The 24,956-nt window shown below is 39.5% G+C and overlaps 1 protein-coding gene across 1 annotated transcript in view; it reads right to left on the bottom strand.

Annotated features, from left to right (window-relative positions):
- Positions 1–909: 909 nt before the first annotated feature.
- The window catches only part of alg6 (ALG6 alpha-1,3-glucosyltransferase), a 43,619-nt gene continuing 19,572 nt past the window's right edge, over positions 910–24,956 (bottom strand). The window contains exons 8-14 of the mRNA XM_078407525.1: positions 24,553–24,688; positions 14,348–14,433; positions 10,881–10,965; positions 7,855–7,925; positions 3,595–3,663; positions 2,866–3,064; positions 910–1,586 (exon numbers count right to left, since the gene is read on the bottom strand). Of these exons, the coding sequence (XP_078263651.1) occupies positions 1,389–1,586; positions 2,866–3,064; positions 3,595–3,663; positions 7,855–7,925; positions 10,881–10,965; positions 14,348–14,433; positions 24,553–24,688 (844 nt within the window). The 3' untranslated portion in view covers positions 910–1,388. The remainder of the gene's footprint in view (positions 1,587–2,865; positions 3,065–3,594; positions 3,664–7,854; positions 7,926–10,880; positions 10,966–14,347; positions 14,434–24,552; positions 24,689–24,956) is intronic.

Below are 24,956 nucleotides of genomic sequence, written 5' to 3' on the forward strand. Positions count from 1 at the left end.
CCGAGGAGGGACAAATCACAAACCGGCGACATGGTGTTGGGCACCCAAGGCTCATCGATGCGCGAGGGCAACGAAAGCTATTCCTTCTGGTCTGAACCGACAGAAGGTCTACTGTGGCACAAGTCACAGAAAATTTTAATGGTGGTCACGGGAGGAATGTGTCACAATACACAGTGCATTGCACCCTACTGCATATGGGGGTGCGTAGCCGCAGACCGGTCAGAGTGCCCATGATGACATAATGTTTTGGCTCATCAGTGTATATAGCTTAGATAGAACCATTTTCCCATGGAGGAAATGTCAAAGACTATAGCATTAAGGTTATAGGGGGAAAGTTTAAAAGGGACGGGCAAACAAGTATTTTCACAGAGTGGTGGGTGCTTGGAACATGCTCCCAGGGCTGGTGATAGTCCACATCCAGTTTAAATTCCATTTGGAATATTTTGGAGGACCAAGAACCAAGATACTATAGTAGTGTTTAAGAGACTTTTAGATAGCCACATGGATGTGAAGGGAATGGTGAGATATGGATCATATGCAGGTAGAGTAGATTGGATTAAACTTGGCATCATTTGGGCCGAAAGGCTTGTTTCTGCATTGTACTGTTCAACGTTCAGCTCCAGCTTTCTTCTTAACTTCAGATGGGGTGTTCTGCTTTTCTGTCCAAGTTCTGCTTTTTAGTCTAATGTTGTGCACATACTCATGGAGAATGTCAATTCTGTTTCTGCGCTGTATCTCTAAACTAAAGTAAACTGAAAAATGTGAGCACCAAAACTATTGCCAATGCTATTCTTTCTTTTCTGAAAACAGGAAGCACACAAGTTATTTTTGCTCCTTTTATTTAATGCTCTCTTTACAATCATGAAACAGCATCATCCCCCCCATCCCCCCCCCCCCCGCCACGTCCCCTCTCTCAAAGGCAGTGCCTGATGCCAGATTGTGGTCATCACAATGACACATGGGCTTTGTTATCTTGCACAAGTGTAAAAGTGGCATCAGTACATTAACCATCGGAGAAATCATATGTAAACTTGATCCTTGCCTCAACAGATTTTCAAATTGTTGCACCTTTAAAATCAAAGTTCACTTGATAGGAGTAACAAATGTAACTGATTTCTCACCTATTAAAAAATCAGATCCCGAGGTCATATGAAGCATCCAAATTGTTAGCCTGGCTGAGATCAACTAGAACAGCAGCGAGCCACATTCCTTTACTAAGCCTCATTACTCATTGTGCATTCTTCAACATTTTCTGATCCATTGTGGCAGATACGGAATATGTACTTAATAAAAATATTTGTTGCAATTAGGATTAGAGTAATATTTATTGACTGTAATATACAGTGGAACAGAATGCTGGTTTGCAGTGCAATCAAACAAATTGTGCTTTACTTCACTTTCCTTTGATGCCTCTGGAACACAGGCTGCCACAGATGCAGAATGTTGAAGTACATCAGGAACATCAAGAAGTGAATGCAGGAAAACAGAGACACCAAGACAGGGAACAAGTCTGGCAGTTGTGGTGGAGGATTCAGTGCAACACTTATTAAACTAAGAGTAGCCATGGCAATCACTGATAGCAGAAACTGTAAGAATAAAAAAAAGTTTCTCTATTTTATATATTGTGACATTTTTTAATCCATTTGTCTTTGGCTATAAAACACAAATATTGTAACATGTTTAAGCATACTAAACTATAAACATAACTTCTAAATTATTCCATCTTCCTGTAACCTAAGCCCCACCTATATAGTTTTGTTTTTAGTTCAGAGATACAGCATGGAAACAGGCCCTTTGGCCCACTGCGTTCATGCCGACCAGTGATCACCCCGTACACTAGTTCTTACACACTAGGGACAATTTACAAAAGCCAATTAACCTACAAACCTGCACATCTTTGGAACGTGGGAGGAAACCAGAGCACCTGGAGATAACCCACACCGTCATACGAAGAATGTGCAAACTCCATACAGAGTGCACCCATTATCAGGATCGAACCCGGTCTCTGGTGCTGTAAGGCAGCAACTCGACCACTGCACCACTTTGATGTAGGATCCCATGATGTTAAAATTGTAAAACAAACTGCCCCAGTGTTCTCCCATTTTCAGACCTTTAAAATTTAAGTTTGCTTCTATCTGAGGATTGTCCAGTTATGTTCTCTTCTTTACTACAGATTTTCAACCTTGGTAATGCACTTCACCAAATTGCTTGCTTCGTTCATCTATATTCCTTGTTGCAAGAGAAAGTAAAATAATTAAAATCAGCTCTCCAGTTTCAATCTGTTCTTTGATTAGAGCTCTTCAATAGCATGTCAAAAGGTTGTGATCTCATGTTGCACTTCACCATCATAATAATCTAGGCTCATACTCCAATGTTTTCCTAAGAGAGTGTGCTGGATGATCGGAGGAGCTGTCTTTCATACAAGATATTATACAGCTGAGCCGGTTTGCTCCGTCAGTAAGAAATTCCACGGCATTTCAGAGAGCAGATGCAGTGAGCATATGTTGAATAGGCCAGTAAGATGAATTGAGCTGAATCCAAAAATTAAATGTTTGCATTCATTTGTCAGCTGGTATCAACATTTGTGCAATTCACCATTAAATGTGACATAGATTGTATGTGTAACTCACTCTTCTAGTTCACTGCCACTTCCAACTTAGTAAAGTACTGCTGTGAATGTTTCCATTTCTTGCACTTGCCTTGTGGCTACTTTAGTAATAATTAAGTCTGAAGTGGATTGTAACCCAGATTCTAGCATTGATGGGCTACTGTAAACATCCATCATACTCATGCTTTACAACATTAAAAACAAATATAAACCAATTTTATAATGAACCATTCTTTCAAAAGTGCCAAATTACTTACTGCAGATTTTGCAACATGTGGCAAGGCTGCAAATTGTGGGATGTACCTACTCCAGCTCTGGGCAAATGACTGGAGCTGCAGATCCTCCACAGACACTTTTTCAAATGCTGATAACAACTTTGTTGTGACGAGAAGGAAGGCCAAAGATGTGGCGATGTAAGGAAGGAGTAGCCCATCCTTTAACAACAGAGGAAACATGCTGCAAGAACACAAAGAATGCCAGAGCAAGAGGCTTTATTCTAACTTGGCAAAACGATAAATGAAAAACAAATTAAATTAAACCTGTTATCTTGGATATAATACCGGCATTTGAAGATTAACAACATTAACAATCAGCATGTATTTCGTGGAGGACAATAGAATGGATTGATCAATAAATTACAGTGACCACATTACAAGGGAGGCCAATAGGGTGGATTGATGAATAAATTATTGTTAGGCTTGTTGGCATTTCCACAACACATTGTCTGGTTCCCAAAGCAGAAAAAAGAAACGTATTTAACCAGTGTCCCAAATATTTGATCAATGTTTAAAAGGATAATAATGTGTTGTTTACTAAAATTATAGAAGAAACATAAAAGATTTACAAGACATTTTATTTCCTGAATCTTGAATTAGCTCTCAGTTTAAAAGGAAATGCAAAGAAGAGACATTGAGAGGTCAAACCAACACAGAATGTGTTACACAACTTCCATATGATGATCTGTCATGCAAAATGAATGACCTTACCTAAAAGTTGACACCAGCAAAAACCAAGTTGCCATGAAGGGGAGTTCATGTAGAATCAGCAGTACAGGTCTGCAAACCAGCAAAATAAATGTTGAATGAACAAAACTTGCACAGAATTGAACTGAAATTATGAGCACGGGCACACATACAGCTTTATATGGTGTGGAACTGCTCAGACGAATGTGATCAGAGGTTCAATTCCAGTCTGCGTTCCTTTCACTGGCCTCAGTCAGCACTGTGGTAGAATATTACAAACAATCTGAAAACATTCTGCAATGGCGGAGGGGCATCCTGTATTCTTCACATGAACCCTTGATGATTGTGTTATTTGATGCATTCACCAGGCACTGGTATGTTGACAAAAAATATCATGATCTATTTGACCATCTGACAAATAAACTGACATCTTATATCAGATGACCAACGCACACAATTGTTTTCAAGGACGAGAAAATATGAAGAATGGACATCTGGAAGTTACAGAGAAGCAGCATCACTATTAAACCAAATATATAAGTCGCAGCCCATGTTCTTGGGAAAGAAGAGGATTTGTTGCTTCCTTCTCATTATGCTCCTTTGGCTCACTTTTGACCCACCAGCTGATAAGATCATAAGGTCATACGTGATGAGCAGAATTAGGCCATTTGGCCCATCTATGGTGTCAACAGAAGTACAAACCAAGAAGGTTCAATGCCTTCAGAAAAGGAGGGAGGAAATTCTAACAAAAATTTTATGCTTTTAAACTGAGAAACTGAGTCAGGAAGGCAAGTCTGTAGCCAAGGCAAGTCTAAAATATTCCCATCAAGTGTCCTTTGGACACCAAGCAATTCTTAATTGTAATGGCATGCAAAAGCTTACTATCAGTCTTAATGTAGGATTAAGATAGAGCAGAAGACTGTGTGTTTAACAAAGTTATGGACAGATATGTTAACTGACAGGAAAAAACATAATCAGATTAGTCAGTAACTGAGGAATAATTATTTAATCGCTAGTTATTTTTGCCCAGTTTAGCAATAGACATTTTATTCATGAATGCTCTGTTCAATTCAGCCGCTTCATTTAATCTTGCATAACATATCCCGTCCAATTCCTTTTTATTTATAAGTAACAGATTCAATTCAATTTAAAAAATAAATCTATTCCAGACTGCTTTCCTGAAGGGCTAATTCATAGTGGAACATGGTCACCTAAATGCTGCCACCTGCCTGTGTTCCAATCCAATGTGTATACCGAATGTACAAATCAGATAGTCACTGTAAAATGGTCGCTGCAAGTGTGATCATCAGGAGTGGGGGCCCTGCTTCATTTTCCCCAACCCAAGGTCATGGAGGTAATTAATAGCATTCTATCACTGCCCAGCTGGATAATTCAATAAAAATCTGGAACCTTCCTAAATCTGCAAGGTCCAATACTCTGCAACACAACGGCTTTTAGGACAGATCGATGAATTTTAGACATTTACCCAATGTTTGCCACAAATCTACCATGATCTTAAAGTAGCAGTTTGGTTAAATTGTTAACGAGTGAGTCAGCAATATGAGCACAAATCTGATTCGAGGTCATGAGCATAATCCAGATGGAATCTATAATGTTTAGTCTTGGAATTTTTTTCAATGCAGAAATTATTTAAAACTAGTGCCCTAATCATGGCAATATTAAAAAATGTTAAAAGTCTTAAACTAGTCAACATGTTTTAAAATACATTCAACATACATTAGTAGATCGAGAATAAAATGCAATAATTTGTAAATTCTGGTCCTTGCTAATGTAAATTAAATGTATTGTAATAGGTTTCTGTGTAAGTAGACTGTGCACAATGTTTATTGTTCTGTCTTCAGCCATATGCTCATCGTTCAAGTGCCTATTTCTTAAAGCATTGATTGCTATGATCACCACAAAATTGGATTGGATTCACATTGACCATAGATCAGTGTGTCAGGTACAAGGAAAATATCTTCCATTTTCAAGTAAAGTTTCTCACGCAAGATAAAAGGAGGCTTTGGAATAAGCTAAACAAATAACATTTTTAAAATTGAAGTTTAATAATGTAACTAACTAAATTGAAGATAAATACTTCATTCAGAAGGTCAACTGCCAAGGGGTGTTAGAAATTAATATGATGGGCGAAAAAGTTAAACAAAATAGTGTCAATAGATCTATAAAAAAAGTTGCTGGGATGGATCATTGAACCAGATAATACATGAAGCCTATTTCTGAAGGCGTAGGGACTGGGGAATAAAATAAGGAATAAAATGGGTAGAGGTTAGTACAACCAAAACGGAATAATTTTACTGTGCTTGATGTATCATTCCTGTTCCTAACAATTTCCTAGTCTTTTTTGTAAATCGCCAAATTGTCTATATTACTGCAAACATTGCAATCACTCAAAGAATGGGAAAAAAATAGATTGAGCTTACTTACGACAAAATGTACATTCGTTTTAAGCTAAAATATCGCAATGCCAAGCATAAAAGGAGCAGTGCTTGTAATGTAGTACTGGGAACCAGCTACGAAACATGACGGCTTCTGGGTCACTTACCTTCACCATCTACTCATCAACCATGGACACTACCATAGCACAACTAATAGAATTGTTACTTCATATCTCCAGCAACCTGTTCAATACCGACTTCCGATGCTGGCCGTCTAGAGTTTGCACATACTCCCCGTGACTGCACAAATTTTATCCAAGTGCTTTGGTTTCCTCCCACATTCCAAAGATGTGTGGTCAGTCTGTTAATAGTCTGCTGTACACTGCCTCTCGTGTGTAGGCAGAGTGAAATGTGGAAGGAGTTACTGGGAATGTGAGGAGAATATAATAGGATTAGTGTGGGATTAGTGGAAGTGGGTGCTTGATGATCAGCACAAACTTTGTGGGTCAATGGGGGCCGTTTCTGTGCTGTCTAACTTCCAGTTTACTTAACAGCATCAACACCAGTTGAGTTATAGTTCTCCATCCAATTAATCTTTCATTATGTGTGAGCATACATTATATTTGGACTATCCAGCTGTATCAGTACACGATGCGAGTTATTGCAAACATATCCTTTCTAGCAAGATGAACTGCCTAACGAGGGGCAGGGATTCACTCGATCTGTTTTTTTCCCCACTTTCTAACTTGTGAAATGGCTGATCTTGCCAGCATCCACCAGCGCATTAAAATCATCAAGATAATGTGGGAGAACCCCGATCTATTTTATCCCATTAATACATCAGGTTGAACATTTAACCATTCCAAAAACTTGGTCAATCACAATAGGTAGCAAGAGACTAGTATGGGATATAACTTTTTTTTTTAATTAAGTATTTGCAGAATCTAACTTTTCTTTATTTAAATATTGCAAAACAATTTCAAAAGTTGCGAAAGTCGCTTTTAATATGCTGTTACGTCTCATAATTGCAATATATAGATGCCTTAAGTGCCGCATAATTCAATTAATATAAAATGTTCTTTTTGCAAGTCAGCTGACTGCTTTCAAAGTCTGATTTCATTAACTTTAATATCGCAACTAACTAATTTGAACAGTAAGCAAAAGCACATGACAATCTGAAGATTTGAACTCACAGTGTTGCTTAGGCAGCATAAGGGACTCGAGGAACTTAACAAGAATTTCTTAATGTATCAGTATTAAAATAGAAGTTACACATTTCTCCTTTGTTACTGGAAACAAATACTGTGTACCTATCTATGAATGTGTATGCATTTATAGTCACAGGAATAGAACATGTAAAATGAGAGTCAACTATTGAACTGGGAAACAAGGTAGATAACTGCTCCAGTTCTGATGAAGGAACATTGCCTTGAAAGGTCAACTCTTACACTCTTCACATATCCTACCAAGCAATCCAGAGTAATGACAAATAAAATGGAGAAAATAATTTGGGAAAAAAAAAATTATAACACTGCATCAAGTTCAAAAGTACTGAAAATGTCTGAAGAGATAATGGGACTATGCAGAGCAAGGTCACAGATTCAATCCCACATCCATGTTTTAAATAGTCTGATGTGAAATAGCCAATCCAATGTTAAATAGACCATGCTTGACAAAAGGAAGGTTATTTAAAGAAAAGGTTTCTCACTCCAGTGAACCCAGGAAAGGGAGGGAAGAGGGGAAGTGCGCATGGGGGGGGGGGGGGGGGGGAGAGGAATGGATGAAATTATTCAGAGGACACCAAATGGTGAGGCAGAGGACCACTCATCGTGTGGTTTATCAGTTTATATCTGAAAGGATATTAAAATTACAAATTCCCAAAACTTACACAGCTGCCAGAAGTATAGACTTTTCATGAACTTGGAATGAAAACAGGAAGAATGCCAAGGAACAATTTACCTATAAATTGGAAAAGTGAAAAGAAAATGTTGCATTAGTTTGTGCCACTTACATTTTGCAAGAAACTATCAAAGTGTTATTCCTCTAATTCTAACGCTTCTCTCTTTTACAGAATCATAAAAGGGTGCAGTTTCACAAACGCCAGCAACCCTCAAACTTGAGCGTGGTCTTTGGTCCATTACTCAGTTGTGAATTCATCCTTGGGAATGAGTCAATGTAGAAAGATGTGATCCAGGGCTTTTCCTGTGTGTTTTCACATACATATTTCTTGATTTTAGATATACAAGTGGGACAATTGCCAAATGGAATCCAAAAACTTTCAACATTATTTAAATGTGATTTTTTTTTAAACTTAATAAATGGTAGGTACAATGATAATGCTACCTCACAAAGGTAACTTGGATCATTTTATGGATGTGGAGAAAGGGTCATCAATAAAGTCCCAGCACAGTACAATATTTCTAAAGATGGCTCAGGATCACAATGAACACCCAAGACCGGGTGTGCATTGGTGAAAGGGAAGAGGGATGTAAATAACTCCCAGAAAATATTGAAAATGCAATTCAAGATAAACAGCCAGTATTCATTCATTTGTATGTTATGATAATTAAGAGTGAAACTGTCTGATTTTTCTTAAAACAACACAGTGGAGTAACTCGGACAGCATTTCTAGACAACATGGACAGGTGATGTTTCGGACTGAAGGGTCCTGACCTGAAAAGTTGCCTATCGCCATGTTCTCCAAAGATGCTGCCTAACCCCCTGAGTCACTCCAGCACTTTGTGTCTATTTTTGGTATAAACCAGTATCTGCTGTTCCTTCCCACATAAAGGTTTCAAAAATTTGCTTCAACATGCAGTTCTCAAATTATTGATTGTTTGGTTGGCCAAAGAGTATTGGCCAAAGTTGGACAAAACAGTCCATCCCAACATCCTTCCAGAGCAAGAGAGTTTAATTAAAAAAAGGCCAATTACTGTTCCTTCTTCCTGGACTAAAGGTGCCGACAACAGCATGAGGAGAATTAAGAAAAAGACTGATTGCATTAAATAGCTCACACGTTAAAACGATGCAGAAATCCCAATCAAATTACCGTACATCATCCATGTCTCTAGCTTCTAAGCATGATGTTGGTTAAGAATATGACCCTTGGTAATTTAGTCCACACACTGCTTGAATGTGTTTAGAACGTTGGCTAAAACTGAAATGTATGATTAAGTAAAAATAATTACACATTGCAAACCTAAACCTGCTTATCCAATCCACCCAAAGCTGTCAGAATTGTTGAGTTGTAATGATTCACAGAATTCGTAGAGCATTTTTGAGTCAATTACTGCTGCATTTTTCAATCTTACGAGTGGAGAGTCAATGTGTGAATTCTTTGTAGCATTAACTCCTAGAGAAAATAATAATTTTAATATTAAGTTATAAGCAAGTCGCAAAAACAAACTGGTTGAATTTATACTTGTGCTTTCAAGGTTATTCTCCCGCCTATTTCTCCCCTCCTTTTCTGCCGGCACCAACCCACATTTGAGATCTGCAGCAGCTGCCTGCCATCTGGAATTTCATCCAAGTCATCAATCTTGACTTAACAATGAGTGCTGGTGGACTAGCTATCCAGCAGGCAGTCAGCAAGAATCAGTCGACAACAGTGAAGAGTGGAAGCACTCGATTTTTGCTCTTCAGAGACAGAGTGATGCCAATTATAGAAGCAGAATTACATTGGATTGTGCCCTTCATCGTCCATCAGGCCATTGAAGAGGACAATTAGCATGATGTGTAGGAAGGAACTGCAGATGCTGGTTTCTTGATTAGTACGGGTGTCAGAGGTTAGGGGGAGAAGGCAGGGCAATGGGGTTAGGAGGGAGAGATAGATCAACCACGATTGAATGGAGGAGTAGACCTGATTGGCCGAATGGCCTAATTCTACTCCTATCCTGTGAAACCGAAGATAGACACAAAATGCTGCAGTAACTCAGCGGGACAGGCAGCATCTCTGGAGAATGAATGGGTGACATTTCATGTTGAGACTCTTCTTCAGATCCAAAACCTCACCCATTCCTTCTCTCCAGAGATGCTGCCTGTCCCACTGAGTTACTCCAGCATTTTGTGTCTATCTACAGTTAGCATGATGTTTTCCAATGCAATGTTTGCAGAATGGCCCATTCTGCGCCATCATGGTGGGACCTTATGACATCTACCTTTACTTTCTCTGCTTATACTACATTACATTCCCTGAATAAATCCCAGGCTATAGAAGATCAAAATAAAGAGGTGAAGATTAAAATTATCTCTTTGCATCTACATTAATCTTATGGTTTACTATCAAAGGACAAAACACTTTTTAAAATTATTTTCCTTTCATTAATCTATCTAATGCATAAGTAAGTGAACTGCACAATGTTGGTAACACAGAGCATGAAAACTATAGCTTAGAGGTAGATAATCCATTGTGATGTGAATATGGCAGTGCAGTAGGAAGGGGGAAATCAAGCATATCACAGCTCCAATGTTCAAGCGTATCGCCTCTGTTCCTTTTCACTGTTCAGTGATCGTTGCCAGAAAGGAATAAACAACAAGATCTTGGACAGTGTGCTGACACTAAGTGAGATGCCATTCCCCAAGTGACCAATGCCCACACTTCAAACCAATTGACTATTCTTCATGCAAAGTGAAAAAGTGAGTATTTTATTCTCCGGGTGTTAACTACAACTATCTACAAACAGACTCCACAAAAATAAAGTTCAAAACTTCACACTTCTTGTTCAGTAAGAAAGGCGATTTTGACTCTTGCCACGAGCAGCCTGTTTAAATAGGGCAATAGGGCACAGAATTAAAGGACAATCCTGATTTGTGCATCTCAGTTCCCTGTCATTGTATTGCCAAAGGAAAATTAATGTCAGAAAAATTGCATGTAATAAATATCAATCAATTTCAAAATTGAAAAATAAGACTTACCAGTGAAAATTTAAATCCCTTTATTGTGGGATCAATTGTCAACTTCATGCACGTAGGTAAAAGTGCCAAAAGTGTTGCTGCAAAACTGACAAAAATAAACAATTGTTAAACTGCCAGATAATTAAATAATTTCATGTCAAATGCAAAAAAAAGACTCCGTTTTGGAATGAATATAAACATTTTATCAAGATCAGGAAATCTGCATGTAGAGAATCATTGATCATGGACAAAGACTAAGCATTATAGAATCATAGTCATACAGTGTGGAAATGTGGAAACATGCCCTTTGGCCCAACTTGATGTTGAACAGTAACCTAGGAATACTGGGTGTTTCTGCCTTCCCACCTGATGAAAGCAACTTGGAATATCTATCCACTATCCTCTATCCGCTTCAACTTAACATTCAATTAGAAATAAAACATTTTCTCCAAATGTTTGGATTAAGTGTGGGACATAGGATGCACCAATTGCAGGTCCAAAAGCCAACAGCAGGTCCAAAAGCCAACAGCCTCTAATCCATCCACTAATCCCTTCAACCGTTCCACACATCCTGTCCGCAATTGCTTTTATTATCTTTTTGAATAATTTAAACCAAACTACTTGGGCATTTATTGTGTGTAATTTTGGTCGTACCTCTAAAGGAAGGGTGTGATTGTACTGGAGAGAGAGTAGGGAAAGTTCACTAAGATGTTGCCTAGATTCATTATAAGACGAGACTGGTTATGAGAGGCCTTAGTTCAGATAATCAAAATAGTGTTCCCATGGTAGGGAGTTAAGATGAGAGGAAGTAATTTTAAAGGAGATCTCAGAAGTGAGTTTTTTCTTTTATGTAGACAGTAGTTGATATTTGAAACATGCTGGCAGAGGAGGTGGTGGAAACACACACAATCAATACCTTTAAAAGTCATTTAGAAAAGCATGGAAGAATACGATCTTTATGTGGGCAAAAGAAACTAATGTAGATAATAAACATAGGAGACTGAAGGGCCTGTTTGTATGCAATATTAATCTTTGACACCATCTTCCTGCATTTAAGAATCGTGCTCATAACCTCAAAACCATAGACATGACAACCTCTCCTTATAGCTGTCACGACTTAACATAGTTTATTGGTCTCGATGTCCTTTGCCCACTGGCATCAATGCCCTTGTATCTTTGCAGTGGCCAGAACTGTAGACAGCATGGTTACATATGTGCACTACATCCTGGCAATTGTGCTCTATTACTCCTGCACAGGATTAGCATGCTTTATGCAATGTCCTCTGGTGTATTGCCAAACCAAGATTTTTTACTGACTAGGCTCAGTAGATTCCTCCTTCGTCTCTGCATCCATCTCTTTTAAATGTTGTTTGCCATAATTAGACCACCTACCTATTTTTTTAACTTGCATTTCCTCTAGTTTATTCTTTAAATCTTACCCTCATTTCATATGGCCTAAAGATTAAAATTTGTATCCATGTTAAGATCACCATTGTACTTTCAGCTAATAGTAGACCAAGTGGACCCGTTGGGCCCATTCCTCGTGATGGCGGACAGGGAAAGGGAGAGGGTGCCACTCACCTCGGCCCCATGGCGCCAGCACTGCAGGCAGAGCGAGCCGTGGACCCAAAGCCTCTGCTGTATTGGTCGAGGACCCTCACCTCCTCCACTCAATGCCCCCTTCGATCCCCCACTCACCCACTCCATCTCCCCCTACCCAACTAGATAGATGGATGGATGTATAAGAAGATAACTGCAGATACTGGTACAAATCGAAGGTATTTATTCACAAAATGCTGGAGTAACTCAGCAGGTCAGGCAGCATCTCGGGAGAGAAGGAATGGGTGACGTTTTGGGTCAAGACCCTTCTTCAGACAGATGGATGGATGAATGGATGCATGCAGGGTTGATGGATGACAATTATTTTTAACTTCATCTCCAGAATACTACCACATACAACATCACTACAACAATTTTCCAACCCAGCTGCCTCAGAGTGAGATTGCTAGGTAGTTGTAATTTTAAATTGTGGGAAATTGTATGCATGGACACATGCCTAGCAAAAAACAAATTGAAAATCAAAAAGCTGGAGATCCTGGAAATCGGGCACAAAAATAGAAAATGCTGGAACAGTCAAGTCAGGCAGTGGAAATGAAAACAGAATTTTAGTTTCAGGTCATAGGCCCTTCATTGGAACCAGGAGAGTGAAGAAACAACTTTTAAGCACTACCGATAGGATTGTAGAACACTTAGTACACAAACTCATCAATTATATCAGTTATGGATAAATGTTGAATAAAAATTGTCCAAGTGGAAATAAACCAGAATACTGTAGAAACAAAAATCTTGAATTTTGAACATTTGATGTGGTTTGTGTTTTATGCATGTTGTGGATATCAAAACTTTAGTGTGTGTCAGAATCATACAGCGTAGAAATAAACCCTTCGGCCCAACTTGTCCACACCGAGCAACATGTTCCATCTACACTGGTCCCACCTGCCTGAGTTTAGCCCATATCCCTCTGAACCTGTCCTATCCATGTACCTATCTGAACGTTTTTAAAATGTTGCGATAGTACCTGCCTCAACTACCTCCTCCGGTAGTTTGTTTCACACACCCACCACCCTTTGAGTTAAAATGTTACCCCTCATTTTCATATTAAATCGCTCCTCCCTCACCTTAAACCTATCTCCTCTGGCTCTCGATTCTCCTACTCTGGGCAAAAGACCTTGTGCATCTTCCCAATCTATTCCTCTCATGATTTTGTATGTCTCATAATTGTGTGCTTTTAAATTCAATTCAGTTTTCTACACATTTTCTCCACAAGGTGTTGACTTCGGCTGGGATGGATTTCAAAAACTGTCGTCACTGTCATGACAAGATTACCATTCTTCAGATGTGACCAGATATGAAAATGTTAGCATGCTGTTCCACTACAAACTCAGTCAGAATCATAAATGGATTGTTCAAATTTTTGTTTTAAGAGTCTGCCCTGTTTGTGTAATAAGTATGAAATTCCGTTTGGTCCTTTCTTCAGCAAGTACCGTCCATTTGGGCAAAATGGCTGACATGGATGTGTTGGGCTGAAGGGCCTATTTCTGTGCTGTAAAATTCCATGGCACCAAATTACATATTGAATGTTTTATTTTATCCCCAAATGTTTTGACTCCACTGTTTTCCTATCATTGGCCAGGTGATCTAAATACCTCAATTGATGCCCATTCTCAAAGCCCCAGATTGCTATAGGGCACAGACATTAAGTGCAGTTTCAACTGAATACATAAAATTAACTGATCTCAATGGTGTCATTAGTAGCCGTACAATGGAGGAAAAATAAACCATCTTCCAATTAAAAATAAACAGAGCTTTAAAAATTAAATATATATTATTTGCAATTACTTTAAAAATACCAACTCATCGTTTACTGAGGTAACAACTGTGAAATGTTTAAACAACACAAAATTGTTCAACAGGAACAAAAAGACTACCTGAGCCAAATCTGTGTCCGTTGTGACAGTATCTCCTTCACCTTCAGGATTACAGATAAACTGCACCACACATTTCCAACTTTATCCTATTTAGAAACACATATAGCCATTTATTATACACAAAGTCTTGCAGATCATCAATTTGTATCAATCAAAGTCTGGGTTGGTTTTAAAATTTTTAACTAAGCATTGGTCAAATTTACTAGAGTTCCTCGCTCAAACAATATACCAAGATGAAATGTGGGACCCCATGATCCATGCAGATTGTGACCAGTACATGAACTTGCAGAAATTCAGTTGAGGAAATTCAGAGTCTCTCTGAGGATCCTTCAGTGTTTCTACTCTGGGGCTGTAGAAAGCATCTTGTCCGGGAACATCACAATCTGGTTGGGGAACAGCTCTGCCCAGGACAGGAAGGCTCTGCGGAGAGTAGTGCATTCGGCTGAACGCACTATGGGAACTACATTCGCCCCCCTGCAGGACCTATACATCAGGAGGTGCAGATCCAGAGCCAGCAACATTATGGGGGACCCCTACCACCCCAGCAACGGACTGTTCCAGCTGCTAAGGTCAAGCAAACGCGTCCGCTGGCACGCTGTGAAAACAGAGAGGATGAGACGGAGTTTCTTCCCACAGGCCATCAGGACTCATATCACCAGGGACTAATTTAATTTACTGTATTAAATTATTTTTTGTGTTAAAAAAAATAATTCTATTCTGTTTTGTAGTTTAGCACAATCCGCAGGCGTTGCCACTTTTATTTCACTGCACATCTTGTATACGTATGTGACAAATAAACTTGACTTGACTTGACTTGCAAGGCAATTAGATAAAGGGCAGAGGAACAAGACTAGCTAGATTGCTTGCAAGCAATTGGTACAGATTCAACAGACTGAATGGCCTTCTACTACATTTTAACTATTCTAAAACTCTGTGAATTTTTGTATCCTTTAGCAGGAAATACTCATTAGAAATAGTTACTGAGATCAGGGCTTCTGACAAGTACTAAAGATATTCCTGGGATTTGAAAACAAGGTTCAAAAGTGTACATTCAGAAGAATAACACTGGAAAGCATAAAATGAGTAAAGACCACAAATCCATCAATCATGTAACATGTGGAGTGGAGTCTTGGAGTTTATTGCTCCCCATCAAATTGAGGGAAACAAACATTCTGTAACCTTATCAATTTTCCTATTCTCCACTTGCAATATACTTTTCCCACAATTCCCCTGCCCAAAGAACCACTGTAGTAAGTTATTGATTCCTAGATATTTATCTGGATCCTGTATGAAGGAGTTATTTTACTCTGCCTCAAGAGCATTTGTTGAATCTTTTCCACGTGATGGAAAAGTATTGATAAACAAATTATTTGGATTAAATTGAGTGTACCAAAGAAAACAAATGTGCTGCAGGAAAAATTGTAAATTATAAGTGTTTTCTTATCCAGCAAATTGAGAACAAATGCAGAACATTCAACAGAATTTTTTTTTGAAAAGAAAGTTGAATAAATTCGAGTTGAATCAAATTGAGATTGACAAAAAACACTAAAAGCATTTACCAAGATGAACAAAATTTGCACAAATTATAATATTTCCTATACAGTTCAGATCTCTGTGGTCAATGTTACTTATGCAATTAGGCAAAACTGACTAAAATTGTTGCATTATACTAAATGCATCCTTATTCATTATCTTTTAGAGATTTTAGAAATTCATCCTGTAGAGGTATTGTTTGTAATTACATCAACTCAGATTAAATTAGCAATGTCCCTGGCTTTTTGTACTTTCAAGTTACGTTGCTTTGATTTTTCTGAATATTTATTGAAGTCCAGTACCCCTGCTGTGCAAACTGAAGACCCGTGCTTATATTTTTTCCTTTAACGTCTTAGTCACTCAGCACAATTCTGCAATATGACACTCTATCATGTGGTGTGACCTTACCGATATATTAAGAGACAAACTAGGGAAACAGCTAACAACCCAAAAATAGGTCATAAATTGGGCAATGGATTCTACACGGCCGAGAAATATACGACACCACACTCTGCAACTTCACTGTCCACCTCAAGTTACCTCTTCTCTATCTGTTACTATTTCCCTGGACATGAGCAAGTTTGGGATTTCTACTGGTGCACACAAACACAAATGCAGAACTTCTTGACAACTGATTGCCTTTTTTAGTGGAGTCATGGAGTGTAGCGGCAGAACCATGACATTCTACAATTTTCCAGCTGAACCTATGCCAGATTAAGTCTTGCACAAGAGCCACAACTCCATTCACATTAATGGGGAGAACAAACTGCAAGGGAACAAGCTAAGTACTTTTCATTTAAAATCATTTACTTTTTTTGGTTAAATCTAGTTATTTAAATGTTTCATTATATTGTTTTGTATTTTAAATAAAGTACTAGAAAACTGATTAATTTCTAATATTTTGAATGTTTCTAAATATCAGTGACATTTACAACAATTCAAGGTTGTGACAGTTGACTAGGAGAGGGAATGTGACTTATCCAGCAGCCTAGTTTATTTCACCATTATGATTGATTCCACCATATGCTGGCATATAAACCCCAAATGCACTCAGAGATCTTTGCCAATAAGTAGTAGGGTGGTTTCGGTAAGAAGGCTGCTGAGAAATAGGCTGAAAGTTAAGTAAGATATTAGTTGGCAAGTAATGTCAAATCCAAAGAGGCCCACCATTGTCATAGAGTCACAGTGATACAGAGTGGAAAGTGGCCTTTTGCCCACACCGGCCAACATGTCCCAGCTACACTAGTCCCACTGCCTGTGTTTGGTCCATATCCCTTCAAACCTGCCCTACCCATGTACCTGTCTAACTGTTTCTTAAATATTGGGATAGTCCCAGCATCAACTACCTCCTCTGGTTACTTGTTCCATACACCCACAACCACTTTGTGTGATAAAGTTACCCCTTAGATTCGTATTAAATCTTTCCTGCTTCACCTTAAACCCATGTCCTCTGGTCCTCGATTCACTTACTCTGTTCATCTTCCTGGTCTATTCCTCTCATGATTTTATACACAAAAATTGCCACAAAATATTGGAACATTATATCCATGCCCTATATTTTTCTGTCTCAACTGCACCTTGCCATTCAACTGGGATGATGCAATGGCCTAGGTTGCAGCCATCTTCAGGTAGGCTGCTGAAGTGAACAGTGGTCACACTTGCTCCTCCTCATCAATGAATTGGCACAGCAAAATATTCCACCTGCATGTACAGCAACAATCAACAACATTGTTACACCTAATCTGTAATTCTGACTCAGGTTTTCAAAATTCAACATTAACTTCATACCACTGGAGCAACAATACTTCATTTGCTAATTCTGGACAAAAGTGTAAATTATTCAAGTGCCAATAAAGTTACCTACTTACATTTTCTAGTATGAAAGTCATCACTAAACTATACAATAGCACAGACTAGTGGTCGTTCACAAAATGTGTGTTGGAATATCAAATTGGGGCATAAAATGTCAAATCCGTCATTTTAAAAAAATCAAAAAACAAAAAAGGCAAAGCCTAAACCTTATACATCTGGAAATTACATAATAGGAAAATAAGAAACATCACTTGTGGAGGAGCATTAATTAGTTGGCAGCAAGCTTTCAATTTTTGAAAACTTGTTGATTTATGAGGATTTATTGGGGAAAAAATGAGAGGGTTAAAGGTTTTTGCTGCTTTGAAACTTAAAGAAAGTATAAATTACAATTTACTGTGCAACGATTTTCATTTCAACATGGTGTGGAATATTGGGTGGAATAAGAGCAGGTGACATTTTTGGAATTTAGGAAAATTGTTCAAGTTCAAGAAATAGTATCAACAAAATATAATGGTTATGTGATGAGAAAAAAAGTTTGAAAATTGGAAGTGAGAAGACTGTGATTATAAGTGTAAATCAAAGGAAACAAACATAGTCATACTCTGTGGAAATAGAGCCCACCAATTCCGCACTAGTTGTCAAACAACCCTTAACATTAAACTTTTGCTCAAGGGAATTTTATTTGTTATCCCCACATTCGCATCACCTCTCACCTGATTCTACCGTTCACCTACACAAAAGGGGAAATTTAGTGGTCAAGTCATCTATCAATCCATATGTCTTTGATATGTGGGAGGAAAGCAACACCAGAAAGAAACCCATATGGTCACAGGGTGCACATGCAGACTTCATAAAACAGCATTGGAGGTGCTTGTTTTTACTGTGGAGAAAGACATGAAGACTAGGGAACTTGGGACAGTCAATGGAAATGTCTTGAGGACAGTCAGTATTACGGTTGTGGTAGTGTTGAATAAGGCATATAAAGGTCGACAAACCTCCCGGGCCTGATGAGATGTGTCCGAGGACACTGTGGGAAGCTAGAGAAGAAATAGGCAGGCACCCTGGCTGAGATACATAAATCGTCATTAGATATGGGTGAGGTGCCAGAAGACTGGAGGGTGGCTAATGTTGTGTCTCTGTTTAAAAAGGACCATTAGGAAAAGCCTGGAAACTGTAGACCAGTGAGCATTACATCTGTGGTGGGCAAGATACTGGAGAGTATTCTCAGGGATAAGATAATATATACATTTGGATAGACGGTTGATTGGGGATAGTCAGCATGGTTTTGTTTGCGAGAAATTAAGTCTCACAAATCTGATTGAGTTTTTGAAGTAAAAGTTGATGAGGTCAGAGCTATAATCGTTGACTATATGGACTTCACTAAGGCATTTAATTAGGTTCTGCATGGTTGGCTGCTATGGTAGGTTAGATCACATAGGATCCAGGGAGAGCTAGGCGACTGGATAGAAAATTGGCTTCATGGAAAGAAGTAGAGGGAAAGTTGTTTTTCGGACTGGATGCCTGTGACTAGCGTGTGCCTCAGGGATTGGTGTGGGGCCCATTGCTGTTTGTGGGGAAGTCAAACCAGGGTAGGAATTTCACAGTGAACAGTAGGGCTCTGGGGAATGTTATACAGCAGTGGAATCTAGGAGTGCAGGCACACGTCCTTGAAAGTGACATCACAGGATCGTCAAGAAGCTGTTCAGTACACTGGCCTTCATCGGTCCGGGTAGTGAGTATAGAAGGTGGGATGTTATGTTATAGTTGTACAAGACATTGGTGAGGACACATTTGGAGTACTGATTTACAGGACTCGAGGGCCTGAGCTATGGGGAGAGGTTGCACAGGCTAGAACTTTATTCCTTGGAGTATAGGAGGATAAGGGGTGATCATCAGTGTATTAGTTCATGAGGGAAATCGCTAGGGTATATGCACGGTCTTTTACCCAGAGTAGGGGAATCAAGAACCAGAGATCATAGGATTACGGTGAGAGGGGAAAGGTTTAATAGAGTCCTGAGGGGCAACTAGTTCACACAAGGTGGGTATATGGATCGAGCTGCCGGGGGGGGGGGGGGGGGGGGAGGGTAGTTGAGGCAGGTGTTATAACACCATTTAAAAGGCATTTGGACATGTACATGGATAAGAATGATTTAGAGAAATATAACCCCACCATAGTCTCAGTTGATTACTGCTGATGGGGCATCTTGGTCGGAATGGGTTGAAGGGCCTGTTGGGCTGAAGGGCCTGATGCCATGCTGTATGACTCTATGAATCTACTAGCTGCACTACTGTGCCACCCCTAATGTTTTGAGCTTGAACATGAAATCTATCATAAATCATTTTTCCGTTACAACGCGGAAAATGGCCCAAAGACCAATATTTTCTTGTCCCACAGTGCTAGATTTCCCATTTTGCTATGCACAATTTTATTCCTCTTCACAGGAATAAAAACTGCCACCTGCTCTCTGGACCCCATCCCCTCCAGCTTTGTCAAGGCCTGCCTTCCTGCTCTCTCTCCACTTATCACTGCAACAATAAACTCCTCCCTGTCCACTGGCATCGTCCCGCCATCCCTCAAAATCGCTGCTGTCACCCCCATTCTGAAAAAACCTGGTCTCAACCCTGACACCCCAAACAACTTCAGACCAATCTCCAACCTACCCTTTCTGTCCAAAGTTTTGGAACGTGCTGTAGCTTCTCAACTCAAATACCACCTCTCTACCAATAACCTGCATGAAACTTTCCAATCCGGATTCCGCTCCAACCACAGTACTGAAACTGCGCTCCTCAAAATCACAAACGACCTTTTCCTCTCCTCTGACGCTGGCAACCTCAACATCCTCATCCTACTTGACCTCAGCGCCGCCTTTGACACCATAAATCACTCCATTCTCCTCACCCGACTTGAAACCTCCTTTAACATCACCGGCACAGCCCTATCCTGGATCAAATCTTACCTCTCTGACAGGCACCAGTTCATCTCCATTAACAACTGTAAATCCCCCAACGCTCCCCTCCTCCAAGGTGTCCCCCAAGGCTCAGTCCTTAGCCCCCTCCTCTTCATCCTCTACCTGTTCCCCCTTGGTCAATTAATCCGCCGTCATGGTCTCAACTTCCACTGCTTCGCCGATGATATCCAGCTCCTCATCTCCACCAAGTCAATCTCCACCACCACACACTCTACACTGACAAACTGCATCACTGAAATAAAATCTTGGCTTCAATCAAATTTCCTCAAACTCAACTGCAACAAATCTGAAATCATCATCATTGGTCCAAAAACGCTCACCAAATCCACCCAAAACTTCATCCTCAATATTGATGGTCTCCCAGTATCCACCTCCCCTCACATCCGGAATCTTGGAATCATCTTTGATCAAACCCTCTCCTTCGACAAACACATCACAAAGACAGCCTTCTTCCACCTCAAAAACATCGCCCGTCTCCGTCCATCCCTCTCCTCCACAGCTGCAGAAACCCTCATCCACGCCTTCATCACCTCCCGTCTGGACTACTGCAACAGCCTCCTCTATGGCTCACCCTCAAAAATCATCAGTAAACTTCAATACATTCAAAACTCCGCTGCCCGTCTACTCACCCACTCCCCGATCCGTGACCATATCACCCCCGTCATTTATAAGCTCCACTGGATCCCCATCCCCCAGAGAATCCAGTACAAAATCCTCCTCATGACCTACAAAGCCCTCCATAACCTGGCCCCGTCCTACCTGACTGACCTCCTCCACAGGCACACTCCCACCTGCACCCTCCACTCTGCTGCTGCCAACCTCCTGTCCCCCCCCCCCCCCCCCCCCCCATCCGGACCAAACTCAGATCCTGGGAGGACAGGGCTTTCTCCATCGCTGCTCCCACCCTCTGGAACTCACTACCCCAAACCGTCAGAGACTCCTCCTCACTCATCACATTCAAAACATCACTGAAGTCTCACCTGTTCAGCACTGCCTTCAACCACTGACCGTCACCTCACCTTCTGTCTCCTTTTTCTGTTCGTTTACTTATTTATCTATTTATTTTCTTCTCTATGTTCTAGTAATCCCTGTAAAGCGTCTTTGAGTGTTTGAAAAGCGCTATATAAATGTAATGCATTATTATTATTATTATTATATATTTTGTCATTTGGAGCAGTTCATTAAGGGTTTTTCAGGTTTATACTGTAGCTATTATGCAGCTGCTTTTCTCGATCCACAGTAAAGTCCAGCAGTTTTCTCTGAAATACTCAGACATTGCATCCTCAACATCTGGCAAAACACAAATTGAAAAACTGCCAAGTAATTCTGACCAAGTTCCGAGACAAAAGGGCTGAAAGGAAGGAGAAAAAAACAAAAGATGTGTGTCTGTATAGATTGCAAGAAGCACAAGATTCTTCATAGGCAAAGGTTTATTGGATTCTGCCATGTAGTCAGCTGGTGCAGTACTGACCAAGAACTGATATTTAGTTAACGGCGTTATCCCCTCCAATTGTTTCATTGACTATGAAGTGCCCTTGAATTTTAAGTAGTGTTAATATCTGTTGCAAAATTCTTTCCAAATTAATACAATAAATACATTACTGAACATTTATCTAACATTCATGGATTTTTTCTGCACACAATGTCATGCTACATTTTCCTAAATAGCAAGGATTTATCCTTCATTCACATGACATGGAAATCCCTACAACTCCCCCGAGGTCAATTGTACGTCACTCCATTAGATGAAGAATGACCACAAAGCACACAGTCTGTCAGCCCTGCACGTTCCTTCTCGCTAAGATTTGGAGCACGGCAAAATCTGGAGGCACCGTCCTGCTGGCTAGTAAACCACATAGCTGTGGCTTGGAGTCACAGTTATTGTTGTATTCCAGTTCTACCTCCCTAATTAACTATATGTTAATTTGAACTATCAGTGGATCAATAATCCAAGACTATGTATTATTAGCCTATTAACATGAACCTTTAGCGACATTGGCCAATGAACTTCAGAGTAATTATATGCAAAGCACTTTAAGATCTACAAGAGATGTGATAAAAAGATTTGCAGTGGCATAACACCATATCTTTCTTCCAGAGTACTGAAATTTAATTCTTGCTTGAATCTGCACACTTCTCCAAAGCCTGCTACATGACAGTTGAAACTTAAACACAACTGAGGTTTATTAAAATATATTCCTGCAAATACTTAGCAAATGGTATCTGATTAAACCAAGAGCAGAAGAAAGCTGTAACAAGTTAAGATATTTTACTACTGAACAAAGCAATTGAACATATACTAACCATTTCAATAGATTTATTTCATTACCATTTTTATTGCATACTGCTACAAGTTGGTGTGTGAAGAAATAACAAAGCTACCACTTGTGGAATAAATACCTTTTTCCTCCCACATAGTTCTAGACCAGGCAGACATGAAAGCTGCAGGTTTCATTCTTAATCTGTGCTGAATTAGAAAAGGCAACTGCAGAGATTTGTTTGTGCATCCAGAAAGGGAAACATTGCTTCCATTTGTTTTGATGGACATTTGGGATGAAGAATGTTTTTCAGTGAATCAAGTGCAAAGTACTTGTATATCCTAGAGAATGGCCATTGATTCAGTATCACAATTAGAGTGGTGATTTTTAGTTGCTGGATGGGGCCAGCATCTGCGATGCCACAAATACATGGAACCCCGACAGCTGCACCACTTCCACTCGAACATGCAAACAACATCAGAAACAAAATAAATTAACAACTACTAAGACTTTAACACAGGTTTCATGTTCCATAGGTATTTTGTTCATTCTATTGAATTAAAAAACATTTGTGAATTATTTAATTTTGCTCAATAATTTATTCCTGCTCTGGATAGTTGCACAAATTAACACTGCTGAAACGGGTTATCTAAATGGACCAGAACAACCAAGTTGTGGTCAAGTGCTCTATCACAAACTTGTTTGCTGTTAAGTCCAGCAAAGTTACTGCTCACAGCACACCAAACACCAAAATGGCAGAATAATGTGTGGCACTAACATTCACAGGCCTGACTGAGTCAACAGAATCTGTGGTGTTTACGATACAAGTGCACGCCAATTTCAAGGGTTACGTTTGAGCCAGATTGGTTCTATAAATGGGCTATCTGTGGAAGGCTATGATATCAGTATCAAGAATGCAATATCTGATACCTCTATTCAAGACAGGAAATAGAAACGGCAGAGACAGTTGTCAGTGTCACAACTGGAGGGGACATAACTTCACAGGCAAGCTGGCCACGCCTCAGACTGATGGAATAATTTCCCTCATACATGGCACAGATAGAATATCGGCCCCGAATTTGATGAGGACACGGAGAAAGGTTAGAAGGTTAACGCTTGACGCATTCTACAAACAAACTGAGCAGATATCAGTTTTATAGCTCAACGTGTAATTTACACATCAGCATATTTTTAAACAGCAATTGGAGATGCCTAACTTGTCAATAACTTGCTAACGCTAACAATTTCTCAAGTTCGTCCTCGCCCATGTCCAAATAAGTATTTCACGTAAGACTTTTACACCATTGCTGAGCTAATATTATCATTGAAATGTTAATCAAGGAGATTTTATGATGAACTTGGTGCCAGGTGAGGATAGTGGGCTTTGCACCTTAGGTTTAGTTAGATAATTGAGCTCATAAGCATGGTTCATTTTGTTGACCTGGTAAAAGATCTTTTTTCAACATTCCCAGTGCTTCTGCAACATGAGGAAAAATACCAAAGTGGCATCTTGTGCATTATTTCCGAGTTACACTCTAGCTTGAAATTACACAAGTACCACTACAATCTCCAAGTTCTGTAAATGGTGAACAACTAATAAAACATACAGTTGCCAATAATCTCCTGAACGCACCTCAAACAAACCTCTATCCACTGGGAAAAGCCTTTGAATCACCTGCAGAGACTGTTGGAAACTGGTGAGGAAGGGTAGCCAGCAACAAGCAAATGAAATCAACACCACTAGGGCAATTTTGATCAATTGTTTTAACCTACAATAGAAGAGGAAAAAAAATGGTTTCTGGTATAATTAAAGCTTATTTCCATCTCTTGGGCACCAATATCCACAATGAGAAAAAAAAACATAATGCATCTTCTCCTCAGATTGAATTGAAGTGCACTTTATTTATATCTGTAAAAGAATGTCACAGTGGCTTCACTTTCTCTATATTGCCCCAGCCCACAACATTATCCCCCTCTAAAAAAACTGTTTCCTACCTTATGCTCTAACATTCTTTGTACAGTTATGTTCTTATAATG

This window comes from Rhinoraja longicauda, chromosome 11 (genome assembly GCF_053455715.1).
Source record: "Rhinoraja longicauda isolate Sanriku21f chromosome 11, sRhiLon1.1, whole genome shotgun sequence".
NCBI lineage: Eukaryota > Metazoa > Chordata > Chondrichthyes > Rajiformes > Arhynchobatidae > Rhinoraja > Rhinoraja longicauda.